The following is a 21,618-nucleotide window of genomic DNA, read 5'->3' as shown; positions in this document are numbered from 1 at the left end:
TCTATATAAAAACAGATAATATATTAAGAATACCAAGACATTCGAGCTTATTAGCATCAATGATAAAAAGACATCACATATATTTGGTCACAAATTATTTAGTTTGAAAAGCCGTTGTTTCTAGTTCAACATGTGTTACTTCTTATTAAACGTGCGTTACCCATAGTTAAATCTAGTGATTCTCAAGTTTATTATGTGATTTATTGTAATCCATTGCATAAAACACTTGTTACATAATGTGTTACTAAAATTACCTACAATCGTAGCCATATAACTCGTGATTTGAAATAATCTTGTTGGAAATTAAATTTTGAAAAGGTAAAAATATCGTCTTGATTGGATTGATGTAAACGCCGAACACTGTATTTCAGAGGAAAATACTAAAAATGATGACTGAGGTGGAGGATGGTGACCTGACCGGTACAGGTCAGCAGAAAGAGAGCTCCGGTCAGATCGGAAAAGAACTCCCACCTCCGGATGTCACCTCTCATGAGAATAAAAGAATATTAGGTTTGTATCAGTGATGGATGGGGTGCAGTGCCGCAATGAGCTACACGTATTAGGAGGCTCCGGAGGTCATTTCGCGGGGCTCATGGCGGCCCTGCACCCCTCCATCAGATATGGGTTGAAGAGTAGGAAGTCTGATTTGAATTATGGGAAGTGTGTGGAGATATCTTAAATATTAGTATTTGTGGGGCCCAAAAAGCTAATTAATAAGAAGACGACATTTAACATTCTTATTGGCCTTAAAAAGTATATTCTTTATTAAAGTTTCCAAATACTTGTAGGTAATGGTAAGGAGGCTTCCAACCTAAACACTAGCGATGATATAGGTAAATTTTTAGCACTATCACTTAGGGTACATATTTTGTAGTAATCCCCACGGGGGTAAAATTATTTTTGATAAATTGTGTGTGTGTGGGGGGGGGGGGGTAATGAAAAATTGGACATGATAAAGTAAGTTTTTTTCCATCCTTAATGATTACTTTTTCCAAAAAAAACTTATTTTCACTAATTCAGCAAAAAAAAATAGTTTAAAAGTAAATAATTTAATTGTATTTTATATATTTCTAGGAGCCTGTGATCTGAACGAAACTGTATCTGAAAATGAAAGCAAAGAACACAATTCTAGCACTGATGCTATTCATGGAGACTCAGGTTAATATTTCAACAGAATTAAAGGGACTGTAAGCGTAAGGGAGCATCCAGGCAAAGATGGCAAAGCCCCTTGAAAGCTTTGTCTGATCAAAACTAAATACAAAATCATGAAAAACAGTAGATCACATTTTATTTGCTTTATTTCTTTTAAATGATCGTTTAGCTAGTTTTTCATTTTGTGTCCACGTAAATAGACACTTCGAGAAAAAGGTTAGTGGCTATGATTACTACTTCTGAAAGGGACTATTAGCTTTATTTCATGTTGTTACCCTCCATGCTGATTTACAACGGTACCCTTAAAACCTTTCTTGTGTTCGCTGAGTACAGAAATATGTGTGTAAACTTATCTAAATCCGCTTTATGATCAGCTGAGAATTATGGTGTGCAATTGGTACAGTCTGAACGCAACGCACAGCGGAATTTACAGCTGATCTTACAAGCGGATTTAGATAAGTTTGCACACACATCTCTGTACCCGACGAACAAAATTAGGTTTTAAGGGAAACATGCATAGAGGGTTACTTGAAATTTAACACAGGTGTAGTCCATGAAGACGGTGTTATTGAAGAGGATCTGGAGATTCCTGATGATCCTCCAGTGATCAGGAACACCAGCCTCCATTTTACAGAGGACCATGATACACAGGATACAGAAGATAGGAGGACACAGTCTCCTCATTCTGTCCAGGTATTAATTAAAGTCTGTTTAATGGAATAGTTTATAATTACTCACATAGGATGATACTATGCGGAATTTGTACACTTCAGGTCAATTTTTGATTTCCTGCAATTAAGAAGGCCTCTAAAGCTATCTTCAATGCAGATTATTAATTTTACCTTGTAAAAGAGTTTCAAGTCCTGTTTATAGTTTCATCCTATTCGGGTAATCCTGTATCTAATAAGAAGTTTGTACCCGATACTCACTCCATTCTAACTAATGTTTTTTTAATCCCTTTATCTGTGCTACAAGATGGTGTTCTACTTTTATGTTTTTTGAGGAAACCCTTGAATTATCTGGAAGTGGGGATGACAAAGCTAAAAAATCCAAATTTATTTTTTTAAATTTTAAATTTTTAAAAAGTTTTTTTTCTTCAAAAGTTCCACGGGCAACGCCGGGTGCTTTAGCTAGTAGTAAATACTTTTAAAGGTTTAAAGAAAGAACAAATTGCATCTGTATATAACTAAACGTTCTCTAGAAAGGGTTCTCCAAGATGAGCGTATCGGAGAGAGTTGAACCTGGAGTAAAGAAACCTGTAGAAATCCGTCCTGTACATATTGGAGATATGAAGATCAGATCTAAACTCAAATTCGAGGTTGTTACAGCAAAGGTCATGGAGGAGGGCGGGAAGAAGTTTGTGGTAAGTTAGAGAATTGATGGTGTAAACCTTAGATATTTCAAACTTAGATTATTTAATAAGTTCAAAGGGCCAAGGGAAAGTCTTTGCCACAAACATTCAAATTTTCTAATCACTATATCTTCCTGGTAGCTTAGACCTTTGATATTTCAAACTTAGTTTATTTGATCCAACATAAATCATAGTTTGAAATATCTAAGGTCCACGACATTAGGTTGCAAAGATGTAAGGATTAGAAAATCAATGTTTGTGGCATTAATAATCCACTAACCCCTTGCCGAATCTGTTTATTTGCTTTGTTAGTAATGTGCTTGTCCAATATTAATAATCTAATAAATAAAATAAAGCAGTATGTCGAAATATGTGTTGTAAGCGTGTATGTTTGTTATTTGTAACAGTATAAACTGAAGTACACAGAAAGTTGTAATACAACAAAAAATGTTACATTTGCCTCCTTGGGGTAACACAGAATACAGAGGAGAGACCCTCGCCTCCGTATCAGTGAAATCTATGATTTTTCTGTTTTTGTTGGGTCCTGAGTCCTGAGCCCTCTGAATATCCCTTGAATTAACCTTTCAGAGGCAGAAGGCTTATTTATCTGCCGAGTACAGAAGGTTTATTTATCTGCCGAGTGCAGAAGGTTTATTTATCTGCCGAGTAAGGTTTATTTATCTGCCGAGTGTAGAAGGTTTATTTATCTGCCGAGTGTAGAAGGTTTATTTATCTGCCGAGTGCAGAAGGTTTATTTATCTGCCGAGTGTAGAAGGTTTTTTTATCTGCCGAGTGCAGAAGGTTTATTTATCTGTCGAGTGCAGACGGTTTATTTATCTGCCGAATGTAGAAGGTTTATTTATCTGCCGAGTGCAGAAGGTTTATTTATCTGCCGAGTACAGAAGGTTTATTTATCTGCCGAATGCAGAAGGTTTATTTATCTGCCGAATGTAGAAGGTTTATTTATCTGCCAAATGTAGAAGGTTTATTTATCTGCCGAGTGCAGAAGGTTCATTTATCTGCCGAGTACAGAAGGTTTATTTATCTGCCGAATGTAGAAGGTTTATTTATCTGCCGAATGTAGAAGGGTTATTTATCTGCCGAATGCAGAAGGTTCATTTATCTGCCGAATGCAGAAGGTTTATTTATCTGTCGAGTACAGAAGGTTTATTTATCTGCCGAATGTAGAAGGTTTATTTATCTGCCGAGTACAGAAGTTTTATTTATCTGCCGAATGTAGAAGGTTTATTTATCTGCCGAGTGCAGAAGGTTTATTTATCTGCCGAGTACTGAAGGTTTATTTATCTGCCGAATGTAGAAGGTTTATTTATCTGCCGAGTACTGAAGGTTTATTTATCTGCCGAATGTAGAAGGTTTATTTAGCTGCCGAGTATAGAAGGTTTATTTATCTGCCGAGTACAGAAGGTTTATTTATCTGCCGAATGTAGAAGGTTTATTTATCTGCCGAGTACAGAAGGTTTATTTATCTGCCGAATTTAGAAGGTTTATTTATCTGCCGAGTGCAGAAGAATTATTTATCTGTCGAGTACAGAAGGTTTATTTATCTGCCGAATGTAGAAGGTTTATTTATCTGTCGAGTGTAGAAGGTTTATTTATCAGACGAGTACAGAAGGTTTATTTATCTGTCGAGTACAGAAGGTTTATTTATCTGCCGAATGTAGAAGGTTTATTTATCTGCCGAGTACAGAAGGTTTATTTATCTGCCGAATGTAGAAGGTTTATTTATCTGCCGAGTACTGAAGGTTTATTTATCTGCCGAATATAGAAGGTTTATTTATCTGCCGAGTATAGAAGGTTTATTTATCTGCCGAGTACAGAAGGTTTATTTATCTGCCGAATGTAGAAGGTTTATTTATCTGCCGAATGTTTGACGATTTTTTAAACACTTCAGCTAATCATAATTTTAATTATAATCAATACAATTATTTTGATAAATTTAGGCATATACCATCATGGTAAAGAGAGTGAGTGGGGATCCTCATCCTGCAGTTATTCATAGGAATACATACAACCATTCATTCATTCATTCATTCATTCATCCTTTCATTGATTCTTTATGTAGAAATTCATTCAGTCATTCATTTGCCCATCTATTCATCTTTCAATTCAATCAGTCATTCGTATGTTTAATGTAAATGTTATTCTTTGTCAAATGTTTTTTTTTACTGAATAGATTATTATTTAATTTCCATTTGAATTTCTATTGATAAATGGTTGATGTTATGTAGAAGATACAATGACTTCTGTCATCTATATGAAAGGTAAAGGTTCAACATAAACTAATTAATAATATCATATTTTTAAATCTTCAATTTAGAATCCTTTGCACGTTCCATTCTTCAGTCCTTGGCGAGTTCCAGTTTCCTAAAAAAGTTCTCATTGGTAACTTTAAAGTAAGTTTTGTCAGTCGAGAAGTGATCATGATTATTTATAACTATACTTAACAGGGAAGTTAAGGGGATTAAGGGGACACATGGAAAAGCTAAGTTTTTAATTTCCCGAAAAATCAGTTGTACAATGTACATAATTTTATCGTTTTTTTAGATGAAAATGGCGATTTTTTAACGTAAACTTGGGAGACTGTGATTAATTTTAATTGTCCCAACATGTAAACATATTGCATGTTTTCATGTCATGTTTATGTATATAGTAAACAAACATCTTGATACAGATAAATGTGAAGTGTGATAGAAAAGTTTAAATACTGTAAATAAAGTTAAAACATTTTATGAGACATTTTCAATACAGGATATAGAAATAATGTTCAGATTTTTTTATTAATTAAGATGAATTAATTTAGGCGGAAGTAATCAGTGAGAGGACCGATGCTTTTCATAAATTTCTAAACCTGGTGGCTGGCAGCGACAAGGAATATAATATATTCAACATTTTAACAATTTATACTGGACAATGCTTAAAGAAGAAGATTTATTAACAATTTGACAGATTGAAAATCGTCTTTGATCTTTGAAATTGTTTGCGGTAATCATAATCATTTGACAGCCAAATTGTAGCCATATTTTCATAAAACCTGATAAAATAATCCTAGCCCTGCCATTTCTAAGTGTGGTCTGCCTTTTTTGTGCATTTATAATTAACGGAGATATGAGTATGCTAATTTCAAGATACCTTAATATTTTTGTCTTCCATTTTTGAAATTTTGAACAATGTTCTATTTTCAAATCTCAATAATTTCGTTCAGAATAAATTTTAATGGAAAGAAAATTCTTAATATTTTACCAGGTTGTTTTAATAATATAATGCATAGTTATTCGTTGATCCCTGTCCGCCATATCTATTTGAGATATTCCACTATTATTATTATTATTATTATTAACAATCAACCTACAGTCAAAGTATCATGTCCTGCAGGCTATGTTACGTTGAGCTCCAGGGTCGAGCTCCAGCCACTTACCCTTTTCTGCTTGGGTTTTAGCAGATCATATTTGATGGTGAATTTTTTTAGTATTTTGTGCATTTAGCCAGATAATTAAGGAGGCCTACAAATACAAAAAATTCGCTTTTTTAGCAGTACTTACCTCTGCTTGGGAAAAGGAACAGTTTTTGAAAAGTAAATAAAATAAACATTGTGAATCTTAGATATTTGATATGAACTAACCATCTTAAATGTAATCATTATTGTGATATATTGTGTTGTGGAACAGTTGTTATACTCCGAGTACTTCCACGGGTTCCTGTGTAGTGAGGAACAGAATGAGGCTGTCTCCAACATCAAGTTAGGACAGTACTCTGATGCTGCTCCCCTCCTAGAGACTATATTCTACGTCAGGAGTGTTGAGATTTATTCAAAGATGGGAGGGGGGGGGAGGGTAGTTAGGATTTATATGACATTTCAACTTCAAGTCACTTTGGATGTAACTTTGAGTGGCCATCCAATTGTGTAGTAAAATGTACAATTTCACCTTTTATTGATCAAGGATGATTCAACGTTTAGTTGTACAGTGTACACTGTACTGTACACGCAATTTCAAAGAAAAGTAAATTTCTGTAAAAAAAAACAACACTTATTTTGTACCGTTATTGGAGTTTTCTGTTCTAGATAAAGATTGTATTTCTCTTTTTTCACCAATTCCTGTAATAATTGTTGTCCCTGCCCTTTGTTTAATCTCATACTGTACAGAGAGAAGATGTTTACTCTCTCCCATATTGCTGTTCTAGAGTGTGTTACAGAACTAGTCGCTTGTCTAGCCGCCGTTCAGGTCACTAACCTTATTCATGTCTAGCTGGCGCCTGTCAATAACCTTATTCATGTCTATTGTCTAGTTACCGTTCAGGTCAATAACCTTATTCATGTCTAGTTACCGTTCAGGTCAATAACCTTATTCATGTCTAATTACCGTTCAGGTCAATAACCTTATTCATGTCTAGCTGCCGTTCAGGTCACTAACCTTATTCATGTCTAGTTACCGTTCAGGTCAATAACCTTATTCATGTCTAGTTACCGCTTAGGTCAATAACCTTATTCATGTCTAGTTACCGTTCAGGTCAATAACCTTATTCATGTCTATTGTCTAGTTACCGTTCAGGTCACTGACGTTATTCATGTCTATTGTCTAGTTACCGTTCAGGTCACTAACCTTATTCATGTCTATTGTCTAGTTACCGTTCAGGTCACTAACCTTATTCATGTCTAGTTACCGTTCAGGTCACTAACCTTATTCATGTCTATTGTCTAGTTACCGTTCAGGTCACTAACCTTATTCATGTCTATTGTCTAATTACCGTTCAGGTCACTAACTGTATTCATGTCTAGTAACCATTCAGGTCAATAGCCTTATTCATGTAAATGTAAATTGTCTAAACTGGCAAAAAAAGGGTTTCACTCTCACAGGTAGAAAAACTCGGGGTTGGAAATTAATTTCGATATATTTCATATTCTCATCAGTCCTACAGAAAATAACCAAAATTATTACAAATTAAAAATAAAGATAATGTAACAAATACTTTCTAGAAATTTATAAAAAAGTAAGAAAATTAGGAGAGGAGTATTTTTTAAAGTGGAATGAAAAAAAATTGAAAAGTGTAAAAATTATGGTCAACCTTAAAGAATGGTGGTATTGTCAAAACTGAAAGAAATGTTCATTGAATTAAGGGTTTATTGGCTTCAGATTTCAGATCTTCTGGGTTATCTGTCTTCTGAGTTGGTTACAGATTCATCTAAAATAGTAGCTGTAGAAATAGTTGGTTTTACAATTTGAAGGTTTTCTGACAACTTTTTCAGACACTCTGTTCTGGACAGTTGGAGAGAACGATTAATTGCATTTGTTATTACAGTTTTATCATAGTTTCTAGATAAAAGCAATTTAGATAATTCCTCAAGCCTGGAAAGGAGGGTTGTACGATTACTACAGATCCTGACAAGTCTGTAACATAGACTGTAAGGTATGTTCCTAGTAGTATGAGTTGGATGACAGGATGAAGGGAGAAGGTACATACACCTGTCTGTCGGTCTTCTATATAGGTCAGTTACTAGTTTACCATCCTGTATAGATACTAGGGTATCTAGGAATGGTATAGCGCGGCTTGAGTAGCAAAAGCAGTCATGGAGAATAGTTGGAGGGATGTCACAGGGGTATGGACAGGAAAAAGAAAATGTAAATTTCAAAGTTGGATGTATATTATTGATCTTGTATAGGAATAGTTCCAACATTTCTACAGTTCCAGTCCATATAGTGAAAATATCATCAATGAATCTATTATATAGACTTATAGGGTTGGAAACTGTTAGTGAAAGAGCTAAATTCTTTAGTTTTTCATCAATTTCTCCCATTAGAATATTTGCATAGGTTGGAGCACTAGAGGTACCCATAGCTGTTCCAATTTCTTGACGGTATAAATTATTGTTAAACTCAAAAATATTGGAGCATAACACAATTTTCATCAATTCTCTCAAGAACTGTGTAGGAACACTTTTATCATCTCTTAATGAAGTGCACGCTCTAGAGCCTCTAAACCCTCCTCCTTTCTTATATTGGTATAAAGTGCAGATACATCAATTGTAACTAGAATGGAGTTATCTGGAAGACGACCTTGGTTGTTGATTTTCTCTAGGTTTCGTTAAAAAATCCGGAGTATCTTGTATATATGATGGAAGTTGCTCCACCATGGGTTTAGCATGGAAATCAACAAACCTGGAGATATTTTCAGTTATGGAACCACGCCCACTGATGGTAGGACGGCCTGGGGGTAGAGAGAGAGGAGGGTGGGGTTTATGGACTTTAAAAATTTGATAAAATTTACCAGGTCCAGTATCTGATGGGTCCATAGCCGTGTTTTCATCCTTTGATATCCATTTATTGTCTAATCCAGATTGTAAAGTGTTCAAGATTTTACTTTGTGTTTCCTTTAGTTCTTTCTCAGAGGAATAGGTATAGTATCTCAGGGATGTAGGAGAAGTTTGAAGAGAGGAACTTGGTTGCGGTTGGGTTCACCTTATTCATGTTTAGGTACCGTTCAGGTCTTTAACCTTATTCATGTCTAGTAACCGTTTATGTCACTAACCTTATTCATGTCTAGGTCACCAACCTTATTCATGTCTAGTAAACGTTCAGGTCACTAACCTTATTCATGTCTAGTTACCGTTCAGGTCAATAACCTTATTCATGTCTAGTTACCGTTCAGGTCACTAACCTTATTCATGTCTAGTTACCGTTCAGGTCAATAACCTTATTCATGTCTAGTTGAGGTCACTGACCTTATTTATTACTCTGGATTCTAGATGTCATTAACAATTGAGATTATTTTTATCCAAGTTATTATATTAATTTTATCTATTTAGTTTTTAAGTTTAATATCTAGGCTGACGAAACAGCTTACAGGTATGCTCTTATAGCTGGCCAATGTATCCAACTACAAGCCGGTCATCCTTACTTAGAGAAAATTAGAGTTCCATTCCTTAAACTAGCTGAATCTCTCTCAGGTTAGTTTTAGTGGTGTTATTCAGGTGATTTCAGGTCATTTAAGGTCATTTCAGGTCATTTCAGGTCATTTCAGGTCACTTAACGTCACTTAAAGTCACTTAACGTTACTTCACGTCACTTCACGTCACCTTACGTCATTTCACGTGTACAACAAGATTGTGTTCTATTTTCAGTTTTTTTGAGGAAACCCTTTGATTATTTGGGGAGTGGGGTGGGGGGTGACATATGCAATGAAAAATTCTACATTTAAATTCTACTTTTTTTCAAAGTTTCAGTTCACTTTAGGTCGTTTCAGTTAACTTCAGTTCACTTCAGTTCACTGCAGTTCACTTCAGTTCACTTCAGTTCACATCACTTCACTTCAGGTCGCTTCAGGCCGCTTCAGTTCGTTTCAGGTCGTTTCAGGTCGTTTCAGGTCGTTTCAGGTCGTTTCAGGTCGTTTCAGGCCGTTTCAGGTCGTTTCAGGTCATTTCAGAAATGACCTGAAACTAACTCATTGCTTATTTGTCCGTCCCGTTGTGTACTGTGCCTCCCTAACGTATGGTTAAGTTAGGCCAGATTGGGACTGATTCTTAATAGATTCCTGAAAGGGACAGTAGACTAGAGCGAGGCGACATTTTAATTGACCCTTCACTTGTCATGCCTCACTAACAATAAGGGGTTGTGTATTTAAGTGAATAAGCGAATGATCTTTACAGATTTTACCTTAACTACGATATTTTCCCTATTTTGGTAAGATAAATGTTTATTCGACTATGCCAGTCTTTTCAATTTGGACTCGCTTAGAACTACGTCGACACTCGACAGTCTGTTTAAGTTTGAAAAAATATTATTTTTTTTAGAATCCGTTGGACATGATCCTAGGCCCTACAAGAAGCAGTTATCTGAACTTCGATATTCAGGGGTGAAAACTGACAGGGTTTCTACTCTTCTAGATGTTATCAGGTTAAATTGTATTAAACAATTAACAGGGTTTCTACTCTACTAGATGTTATCAGGTTAAATTATATTAAACAATTAACAGGGTTTATACTCTACTAGATGTTATCAGGTTAAATTATATCAAACAATTAACAGGGTTTCTACTCTACTAGATGTTATCAGGTTAAATTATATTAAACAATTGACAGGGTTTCTACTCTACTAGATGTTATCAGGTTAAATTATATTAAACAATGTTATGAGATCTGTGTGCTCAAGATTGACATACTTTGATCCTAGACATAAAGGAAGATTATTCAATTCATTTGATGTCCATGCAAAGGCTGTTTCATAACTCATGATGTCAAGTCTCAGACCAGAATACACAGTTGTAAACAACTTCTTGATCTCTTTGATGGATCTTTCTACCATTCCATGGGCATTGTGTCCGCCAACAGGACAGGTCACATATTCGATTCCAGTCATCGCCATGGAGTTTAGAGATTTTGTGATATCCAATATATTGAATTTCATCTCCTTACATGCTTTTACTAGCTGGCTTCCTTCATCAATGTATAACTTATTAGGATGAGAGAATCTTGAAGTGAACCTAGTATATGCATCCAGAAATGCTCCAGTATCATATTTCTGCATGGCATGCACAAAAACAGCTGAAGTTGCGGGATCTTTGAACACAACACCCCATACCTTGACCTTACTACGATGATTGTGTTCACATCGGGCTTCAAAGGGACCCATTAAATCCACTTGTGTATTGTAGAACACTGGTGCAATGGTAAGTCTAGTGTCATGGATATTACCCATTTTTACCTGGACTAGCCTCTGCTTGAATCTCCTACAGTATACACAGCTTTCCCGAATTTCCTCAGCCAAATCTCTACCTCTAAGGATAAATGCTGTTTCCCTTGATTCTCTAAGGGTGGAGATAGAGTTCCTGTGGTTAGTCTCTTCCTGGTGCGCATGAATCATAATAGAGTAGGAAATTGGAGAAAACCTGTCCAAAATAGGTTTGACAAAGGTAAGGGGTGTTAGATCCAGCATATTCTGCTCAACCAAGTGGACCTCCTGGCCATCCAAAATACGACCAGTATAATAAAGAATCTTGTCTTTCATAACTGTACAATCCTTCCAATCTTTTCCTTTGGCGAATTGCTTCACTTCCAAAGTACCCTTCCTGAAAAAATAGTTCTCTGCAGCCTCAACCTCTTCTTTGGAAAGTTGCAACATTAAGGAAGGGAGAGGATTTTGGTTGTTCACATTACTTTTCTTATGAAGTCTAGCCTTTATATTGTTGATGAATCTCATCACAAAAGCAAAAACATGGACTGATTTATTCCAAGGCAAAACACATGGATCTACTATGTACTTGCTGAAAGAATACCGGTCTCCAATCTTAGAGGTTAGGTTAGAGAGGACATGGCCTCTTATATCAGGGGCTTTAAGCTCTAGTGCAGCAAGCCTTTTCTCTTCTCCAGACAAAGTTATTTGTTCTGGAGACCTCAGGGGCATATTCTTAAGTTGCTGGGTCATCCAGGGTTTACCAGTTTGCCAATTAGAATGTTCAGATAAATCTTCAATCGCACCTCTTCTAGTAGCAACATCAGCAATGTTATCTTTAGTGTCAACATGGTACCACTGTTCTTTCAGTGTAAACCTTCTTATTTCAATAACCTGGTTCCTAACAGCAATCTGCAAGGGGCGGTCATCCTGATTAATCCAATATAAGGTAATTGTGCTATCTGTTACAAATATAGAACTTTGGAACTGGTTCCCAACATTTGACATCACAAGGTGACCAAGGATTGATCCAATAGTAGCTGCTTTCAGTTCCGCTCTGGGAATGGTTGACCCTGTGATTATCTTGCTTTTCCCAACTACCAATTGGCAATGGAACAAACCATTATTCAGAAGAACTCTACTATGGACAGATGCTACAGCGATGTGTTCACTGGCATCCACAGATACAATAAGCTGGAGGTTTGTGTTTGCTGCATCCTCAGGAATAATTGATCGTTTAAAAGGTATTTTCCTTAACTCCTGTATATCATGGAGATTCTGGACCCAAAGGGTTAGGAGCTCTTCCGGGATTGGGTCATCCCAATCAAGTTTGCGGGTACAGAGGTCATGCAAATCTAATTTCAGTCTTGCAGTGACAGGGGTAACCAAACCTAGTGGGTCAAAAACACCTGCAACCTTACCAGTACATGTCCTTCTAGTAAAATGCTTTTTCAAAGCTTCAGCAACATCCCCCTGTACTAAATCTGGAAGCTTTCCTCTCTTTGGCTTCCCAAAGTATAGGTCTTTTATATCAACCTTGATAAGATCCTTTTCAGAGTTCCAAAGGTACCCTATGAGACCTACATTTTCCCCATCAGCTGATATTTCTCCACTTGGTTTGGCTCCAGAGTATGTATAGGCTTTGACTCCCATTTTACCAAGACCTAGTGTGAAGGTTATATCATTTTTTACAGTAATACACTGTTCAATAGTATTCTGTGAATCAGTTATATCATCAACATAGGTGTTATTCTTTAGGGCCATAGCTCCAAGAGAGTGTTCAGGATGATTGGCTATTACGTAATCAGCTAATTTGCTGATTCCTGCTATAGTTTGGCTACCAGCGCTCCTTACACCATATATCAGAGTCCTTACCACCATTTTAATGGTAGGGTTTTCTGGGTTTAAGTCTTGCTTCCAAAGATACTGCTGGAACAAGTAATCTTCAGCTCTTAGCTTGACTCCGTTATAGGCCATGGAAATATCTCCAGTTACTGCAAATTTCTTTGAACGGAACCGGATGAGTAATTGCAAAAGGTTTGTAAGTTTATTTTGCCCTTTGGCAAGTATGGAGTTTAAACTATGTCCTGATGAGGTTGTAGAACTTGCATCAAAGACCATTCTCAATGGGGTAGACATAGATGATTCATTATATTGAGTCCTCCAAGGTATTATGTATCCCTCTCCAGGGGTTTTATTCATGAGAGCTAAATCCGCCTTCTCCACCTTCGACAACTCAATGACATGTCCACGGTCAACTAGTTTCTGATGTGATTTTATAGTGTCTTCACGCATACCTGGATATTTATTAAACATGTTCATTTGGCTCTGGAGAATCTTAGCTGCAGTACCATAGTTGGGTTTTAGACTAGTGATGGGGTCTTCTATAAAGGGCAACCTGGCCTCCAACTTCCTCTCTTTAACATTTAAAGATACAGAAGATTCAATAAGTGCCTGCTCAGCCTCTTCTTTTAAGCTTATCATGTCAAGTACATCCCCCTGCCTACATTTGCTACAATTCCGACAGGACACACATCTATACTCAGATACAGATCCAACCTTCTCCAGCTCCTGGAAATCTCTAGAGCTTTCTCTGATACCATACTGGGTTCCTCCAAGCTCCCAGGTTGATGGAATCATCCATCCTGATCTCTCCTTATGTTTAGAACAGTGTAGATGAGAACAGAGCTCACTGGTCTCATCACCTGGTCCAACCTCAAACTCGGGGTACATCTCTGAGTAGATAAATTTATATTGATTTATTTCAACCCAGGAACTAGCTACAGCATACGCCTTTGCTTCTTGAGAGAAGTATGCACGTGGTCCAATGTATGAGCTCACTTCAGAAGCATAATCCCATGCTTTATGGGGCCCGCCCAGGACTCCTTGACAACCCCGTGCAGAGACAAACTTAGCTTTATATATTCCTAATCCAGAGGGCAGAGTAAATATTAACTCGGGAAAGTACTTTCTGTACTTAATACCAATCATTATGTCAACAGAGGATCCACCTATAGCCTTATCTACAGATGGGAGATTATCATCAGGGTGAATCTTCTTAAATTCCCCCTGTATGTCCTCAAATGCCTCTTGAAGTTCCCATAGAGGAAAACCATTAGTGATGGTTGGCATTCTAATTCCAGTGATGCTTGCTTTCTGATTAGTTCCATCAAGTTCCAGTAGGAAGCGTTCATCACCATGTTCTAAGCGGACAATTTCACCACCAGCTACATTTAAGACAGTGGGACCTGCCCTTACTGTCTCAGTTTCAAGGATACTGTAAGCCTTATCTGACAACGCTGCTCCTTGACAACCACTGTCGTAGAATAACAATAGTTCTCTGCCTACATCCACTTGAACATTTTGAAGCATAAAAATACCCGGTTCCAGTACATCAGGGAGAATCTCAAATCCCCCCGACTCCAGCGTAGATACACTTGCTGTATTGGAGTGAAATATATTTTCAGCCAGGAAAAAGAACCTTACAGATCCCTGTGGTAATTCACCTTGATTAAGTGACTTGATAAAATCTCTCTCTACATCCTTGTTATCTCCAGCATGCCACTTACACATGGTGAAATGGAATTGTTTGCAATAGAGTTTATCCGCACATTTACGAATTTTGCAGGGATATTTTGTTCTGCAGTCTGCTTTGTGTGATTCCCACCACTGATCCCTATCAGTAAAATCAACATTAGAATCCATTCTAAGGCATCTAAAACATATCCTTTCAGCTGCAACAACAGTATACCTATCTTCAATCTTTGTGTTCATAAATGATTTGCAATAGTACAGGTGAGTGTGGGTGCCAGAACACAAACCACATTTAATGCTAGCAGGCTTAGAGGCAGAAGCGTTATTATTAATTGAACCTTGGTTGACATTCCCTTGAGTCTGAGCTTTTCTTTGAGGGTTCTGACCACTCTTACCTCCAGGTTTATTACTTGTTTGTGGCTTTCCACTCTTGCTTCTATTACCATCTTTAACCTTTAATTGGTTTTTAGAGCTCCCTGAATTGGTGGTACTCTTACTAGGACTAGGGGATCTGCTGCGCTCTGCATGGTCCTCAGCTTCTTGGTTGCTGAAGGCTTTCTTAAAGTTTTTCGGATTAGGAGTAGAGTTGACTGAAGCTTTCTCCTTCTTATCATCATTCATATCCAGGTTGATCTCAAAAGTCAAGTCACTAACAAACTTCTCTAAGAAGGTGTGGAGTTTTTCAAATATTATCTTCCTAGGGATCACTCCATATTCATTCTCATGTTTTTTAAGCTCCTCCTTAAAGTCCTTGTTGATGGTCCAAGGTAAAGATTTCTTGATCTCAGCTAGCATAGGACTGTAATACAGGTCATGTTCTAGACTGTATTTCTCAGCAAGCTCTTTCAATATTTTCAATTTTGTAGAAACATGCATAGCCCATTCTCGCTTCTTATAGTTAGTACCAGTGCAGGATCCCATCTTATTGATTTCCTCAACCTTAGCAGCAAACAATATCTGCGGGTTGCCATAAGATTTTTTTAGATATTTAAAAATATCATCAAGACTTTTCATTCCTGAGCATGCATTTCTTGCAGTACCTTGCAGGCTAGTCCTTTGCAGGATCCTGAGCTGTTCTGATATGGAAAGAGATTTTGCACAAACATACTCATCCCATTCAGTAACAAAACTTCCTGTTTCCAGTATCTTGTATTCAGTATCCAGTATCCTGTATCCTGTACCCAGTATCTTGTACCCAGTATCATGTACCCAGTATATAGTACCCAGTATCCTGTATCCTGTATCCTGTATCCTGTATCCAGTATCCAGTATTCAGTATCCTGTATCCAGTATCGTGTATCCTGTATCCTGTATCCAGTATCTTGCATCCAGTATCCTGTATCATGTACCCAGTATCCAGTATCCTGTATCAAGTATCCTGTATCATGTACCCTGTATCATGTATCCAGTATCCAGTATCATGCACCTAGCATCATGTACCCAGTATTTAGTTTGTATATATGTATGAAGCCATTTTTTTACAGATTGATTCTTGCTGAAGAAGTTTAAACCCTCTTACATGAACTGAACACAAAAGACAATGAATGAAAAATTGAATTTTAATGTTTTTTTTCAAAAATGGGATTTTTTTCGAAAATTGTACTGATTGTACAGATTTTTAAAAAAAACGTACGGATTTTTAAAAAATGTACGGATTGGTTTAAAGAAATGTACGGATTGTACGGATTTTTTAAAAAAAATTGTACGGATTGTACGGATTGTTTTTCGAAAATTGTACGGATTGTACGGATTTCTTCTGAAAATGTACGGATTTTTGTACGGATGTATTCAAAAAAGTTTTAGCCACCCTGTAGATGTCATCAGGTTAAATTATATTAAACAATTAACAGGGTTTCTACTCTACTAGATGTCATCAGGTTAAATTATATTAAACAATTAACAGGGTTTCCACTCTACTAGATGTTATCAGGTTAAATTATATTAAACAATTAACAGGATTTCTACTCTACTAGATGTTATCATAAAATAAAATTAAACAATTGACAAGGCCGAGGTTTCCAATGAAAAAATTTGTATTAAGTTGACCCTTAGTTGTCTCTCGCAATCCCTGTATGGTATGATTTCATTTGTTTTGACCTCGGGAAAGTTTTTAGTCTTGCTAACTTTTCATGATCAAACTCTGTCATTAAAAAGCTTTCATAAGTGAATTTTTCGTCTCCCAGTTGTAAAGATTAGCGGTGCACGAAATAAAATTGACAATCTTATGTTTTTTTCCCGATTCACAAATGTACCTATAAAAGCTTTGTAAGGTCAAGTATGATAAATACATAAATGTTCATAATTTTGAAAAATGTTTATTTTCAACTGGTGTTTCTCTTCAACAGTGACTTGCACTTGTCTACTGTAGAAAAAAAAACATTAAATTATCAAATCTTGAGAAACGATAATATCTTCCACATTATTGATGAGATATAGGTTTCAAGGGAACCTTGTGAATCGGACATTGCCATCTTTGCCTGGAAGGTCATTGGAAAATACGCGTACAGTCCTTTAAGTTTTTCTAATCTGAAATACATAATATATTTTAATCTAATATATTTCAGGGATAAATATATTCACACTGCTACAAAGACGACAAAATCCTGGTGAAAACCAAGCTTAACACAGATCTCCCTGATACCCGTCCTTTCTTCCTTTCATCGCATTATTCATTCGATTCACAATGGTACATTTTAAAACTTTGAGAAATTCCTCTTATTTTATCTTAAATCGAATATTTTTTAATGTTGCTCTCTTTAAAATTGACATTAGGATGTATATTTTCCTTAAAATCATTTCCCCCCCCCCCCCCCATTTAAAAAAAAAAAACAAAAATCTATTTCCCGGGGGGGGGGGAATTCTGAAAAATATACACCCCTGGCTAATTACCAAATCCATTTTTCCCTTCCTCCTGCACCTGATCATGCTTTTATACAATTTGTTTAATGAATAATGTTATTTTTATAAAAATCAATATTTTTAAAATGAACAAAATTCATGAGAAAGTATTTATAGTTACAATAATTAATTGAAAAAAATAATGATTAAAAATAATAAGTAACAAGTGTGGGTTTCTAATCTTAAAATATTAAATCGGAATTGTTGAATATTGCTTGAACTGAAAACGTGGGTATAGTGTTAGAGAGTAGACACAGTCAAAATATAATATGCCTTTTTTTACCCTCTTGGGGTTTATACTCGGAGATAAAGAATGGTTTCGGCACTTTGCCGGTCATTTTCCCTTTATTAATTTATTTTCAACAAATTGATAGCATTTAATTTTGTGTTAAAATTTTAGAAAAATTATTTATGAAGTGTATGTTGTGGTCTTTAATATCACCATTGCACTACCATAGTGTTTGTGTACCAGATAATTACCAAACATATAATATTTTAAAATTGTGTTCAATATTATTGTAAATGCATAAAATCACCAATTGTAAAGAAAATATGTATAGAATCTATGCGGATGTGATAATTTAATGTAATTTATATGTTCATGATCTTTATATTTCCTTGAATTAGCCTTCAAAAGTCAGAACGCTAAAAAAAGATTTTTTTATTGTTAACACACTTTAAACTGGTTGTAAATGTAAACATGTAACTTTTCTTTTATGTACTTCTTAGCCAAAAATTATTAGGGGTCGATGGTTTATTTACACTCGGATCCAAGAATACCCAGAAATCAGTGTACACAGTTCACAAAATGTTTTTACGATTTCTAGATTTCCTTGAAATACTAATAACCTTATATTTAATCTAAATCGTAAAGTATGTTATACATATTTCATGTTGTGATTGTATCGCATTTCCGTTTTTACAGATGAATAATGGATCGAAATATGGATTTGCCACGAAGGAGATATGGATCGGGAGGGATCGCCAAGAAGGATTTAGAATTGGATCGATCCCGATACAATTCTGATTTAACGATCATCTGCAAGGTACGGGTTTATTGTTCTATATTACTGAGTGTCGGAAGCAGCAAGATCCCCCCCACTAACCCTACCCGTTTTGGGAATTGAGGATGTGAAACTCCGATCCTTCTACTAGAGTCACTGAGCCCGAAATTTTAAACAGTATCGTTGAACGAATCTCCTGAGTTTCCTTTGTGGAGTCTTAACATTTTGTAGATTTTGATTTAAGAGATACGACAAAAATGGAGACATAAGAAACTACATGAAATAATATTTCATAACAAAAATATCGATATCCACAAAACTGTCTAACCCCATTCGTGAAACCCGGGTTTCAAAACTGGTTTTCATAACCAGAATTCAAGAAAAATTGATTCATTTAACTGAAAATTTGTTTGTTGAAAAAAAGTATTGTAAGTATTCTGTGGATAATTCGGCGTTAAAGCTAATTGAGATAATCAGATTCAGCAGGAAAGTTTAAATTAATACTTCATAATTTCATTTTTATTTTTCTATCTATTTTTCTGACTTCTATGGATTGATAATTGATAGTTTTTTTGTTATGTACTTTAAAAGTTTCTTGAGTACACTTAACTTATATTTTTATTTTTATTTTTCTTTATTCTACAGCGAATATTGACAAAGTAAAATTTATAGAATGCACTAAACAGTACTGTACTGCACTGTACTGTACTGTATACTGTGTAGGATGGGGAAGTGTACTGCCATCACTGGATACTAGCTAAACACAGCACTTTCCTCAGGTACAACATTTTAGAAAATAAAGGGCTTGTTCACGATCTTTGAAAGTGATTTTGAAGAAACCCATAGTCAATTTATAATTGGATTGGTATTATTATTATTTCAATCTGTAGTGCGGCTATTACTCGTTTATTATCATAAGAATAGTAATAATACCATTTTGTTCAATCTTAAGCAATAATTAAAATAGACAATATTTTCCACCTGAAATAAATTAAAATAAATTTCAGGAAACTGTTTGAAGAATCCTATTTGCTGAGTTCGGTTGTAGTTGAAGGGTTTACACTGCCCGGTATTCCTCCACTTGTCAGGGTTAGTTTAACGTACTTGACATAACAATTGAAGAGGGGGGGGAGATGCCCATCCCCACTATCCTTTGGTTATGACTAAGAATCTCGCTTTGAATTCATGTTTCCCCTTTTACCTAATTTCTCCCCCCTTCCACATTAGAACATTTGTGAAATGTCCCATAAACAACAATTTTTCCTAAAGAAACTAGATTATATCCAAAGTCCAAATTCTAAGCTGTGTTAAAACGCAGCATTTTTCTAAAATCCTAATATTTTTTTTTATATTTTTACTATTTTTTCTAATTTAGAAAAACAGTGTTCCTGTAGGCCGCCAAACCCTTCATCTTCCTGACTGCGAAACTGCACAGGTCTGTACTGTACTGTAGTGCACTGTACTGTACCGTACCTGTACCTGTACCTGTACCTGTACCTGTACCTGTACCTGTACCTGTACCTGTACCTGTACCTGTACCTGAGTGTGCCTGTACCTGAGTTTTCCTGTACTGTACGATACCTAATCCTGTACTGTACGATACCTGTATCTGTACTGTACTATTCCTGCGCCAGAAGAAACTTTTTTTGTACTGTACTTCAATATACTGAACTGTATTGTACTGTAGTGTAGTGCTTATAAGACATAAGGATAAGAATCCAGAAACTATCTATTTTTATTGTTTAATTTAACTGTTTGGTTAATTTAAAAATAAAATAAATAAATATATGGATTAAGGCAACAACAAAAGAACAGATTTATGATAAATAAGATTAAATGATTGATTTCATCTGGAGTTTTGTCGGGAACTCCAACATAGTTCTCTGTGGCGTGGGCCCTCCAAGGGATACGAAATTATCTATTTGTATTGTTTATTATAATTGTTAAGGTTGAATCCCTGGTGGATATTCTGTACACAGGATATACCAGAGCTCTTGGGAAGGAACACGATTTTGACGAGAACCGGAAGTAAACCATTTTATTCTTAAATTGCCATTAAAGTGACAACTGTGGACTTAATTTCAAATGTACCGTAATTAAAGAGTTGCATGTCCGATTCACAATTGTCTCAACACAAAACAAGGTTAATTCTGTAAATTTCTTTCTTCGTTTCTGCTGCATATATCCTCAATTCAATTATATATCTTAATCAGTTTGATTGGTACTGGTGTTAATCAGTCCTGAAACTCTCTAAATGAAGGGCCATTTGTAATTTTGTCGACAGTCTAGTCGGCCAGAAGGTGTTAGGTTATATCCCCAGCGCAACTTCTCCAGTCACAACTTCCCAAACAACAATTTCCTCAACAACAATTTGCCCAATCACTAATTTCCCCAAACAGCAACTTCCCCAACAACAACTTCCCAGCAACAATTTCGCCGGGCAGTAAAGTATTAATTTTTTCCGTTTTTAACATTAATCAAATGAACAAATGCGTGATTTGAAGATTAAAAAATCGCAACTTTTCAAATCTGTAAAACCCAATCAGTTGGATTAGATTCGTCATGCTAGCAGTTTATAGTTTTACAATGCCAATAAGTATGAGTATAACCTACAATCAATATCAAAGGACACAGATAAACCATTCTTTAACTGAAGGAGTCTGATAACGTCATCAATCATCATATCACTTTCCAACAACCATAATAATAATATAAACCATGCAATTGCAGAGTGTGGAGCTTCTGCCATTGAAAACGGCATTTTAACAATGCTGTGGCCAACCCTGATATTCCAGGCAGGTTGGTTCCGGTAAACTTAGCCTCAGAAATGAACAGAAGTGATTTTCTGGCTGCTCCTGAGAGACTAAAAGTTCCTAAGTCAGCACAAAAATTCTTTTATCTGTCGGATAGGATTTTAATGCATGTTTGGGAAATTAGCGGTAGGGGAATTTAGAGGTTGGGGAAATTGTTATTGGGCAAGTTGTGACTGGGGAAATTG

At 35.9% G+C, this 21,618-nt stretch overlaps 2 protein-coding genes across 3 annotated transcripts in view; both read left to right on the top strand.

Moving 5' to 3' along the window:
- Nucleotides 1-342: 342 nt before the first annotated feature.
- LOC111705343 (sorting nexin-20) lies at nt 343-18,542 on the top strand. Of its 2 annotated transcripts, XR_002765993.1 has the most exons (15): nt 343-510; nt 789-833; nt 1,075-1,158; nt 1,697-1,845; nt 2,354-2,515; nt 4,465-4,523; nt 4,753-4,785; nt 4,842-4,917; nt 5,325-5,393; nt 6,190-6,314; nt 6,666-6,744; nt 9,344-9,464; nt 10,308-10,410; nt 17,283-17,404; nt 18,075-18,542. XR_002765993.1 is itself a non-coding variant. In XM_023477842.1 (14 exons), the coding sequence occupies exons 1-14, from the start codon at nt 387-389 to the stop codon at nt 17,326-17,328; spliced, it is 1,275 nt and encodes a 424-aa protein (XP_023333610.1). In that variant the 5' UTR covers nt 343-386; the 3' UTR covers nt 17,329-17,441. The 2 variants fall into 2 exon arrangements, 1 of the variants encoding a protein (XP_023333610.1); XM_023477842.1 differs by lacking the exon at nt 18,075-18,542 and having other exon boundaries at nt 17,283-17,441.
- Nucleotides 18,529-21,618, top strand: part of LOC111705341 (uncharacterized) — a 17,654-nt gene continuing 14,564 nt past the window's right edge. The window contains exons 1-5 of the mRNA XM_023477840.1: nt 18,529-18,662; nt 19,344-19,399; nt 19,628-19,709; nt 19,996-20,055; nt 20,569-20,648. Of these exons, the coding sequence (XP_023333608.1) occupies nt 18,549-18,662; nt 19,344-19,399; nt 19,628-19,709; nt 19,996-20,055; nt 20,569-20,648 (392 nt within the window). The 5' untranslated portion in view covers nt 18,529-18,548. The remainder of the gene's footprint in view (nt 18,663-19,343; nt 19,400-19,627; nt 19,710-19,995; nt 20,056-20,568; nt 20,649-21,618) is intronic.

This window comes from Eurytemora carolleeae, unplaced genomic scaffold (assembly GCF_000591075.1).
Source record: "Eurytemora carolleeae unplaced genomic scaffold, Eaff_2.0 scaffold320, whole genome shotgun sequence".
Lineage (NCBI taxonomy): Eukaryota > Metazoa > Arthropoda > Copepoda > Calanoida > Temoridae > Eurytemora > Eurytemora carolleeae.
The sequence above is the reverse complement of the archived record's forward strand: the minus strand, read 5'-3'. Positions and strand labels throughout refer to the sequence as shown.

Bases quoted from the DNA above. Each gene is read 5' to 3' on its own strand.
- LOC111705343 (XM_023477842.1), top strand. From the start codon at position 387: ATGATGACTGAGGTGGAGGATGGTGACCTGACCGGTACAGGTCAGCAG. The intron at 2,516-4,464 runs GTAAGTTAGAGA...TGATAAATTTAG, and splicing joins AGGGCGGGAAGAAGTTTGTG to GCATATACCATCATGGTAAA. The intron at 4,524-4,752 runs GAATACATACAA...GATGTTATGTAG, and splicing joins CATCCTGCAGTTATTCATAG to AAGATACAATGACTTCTGTC.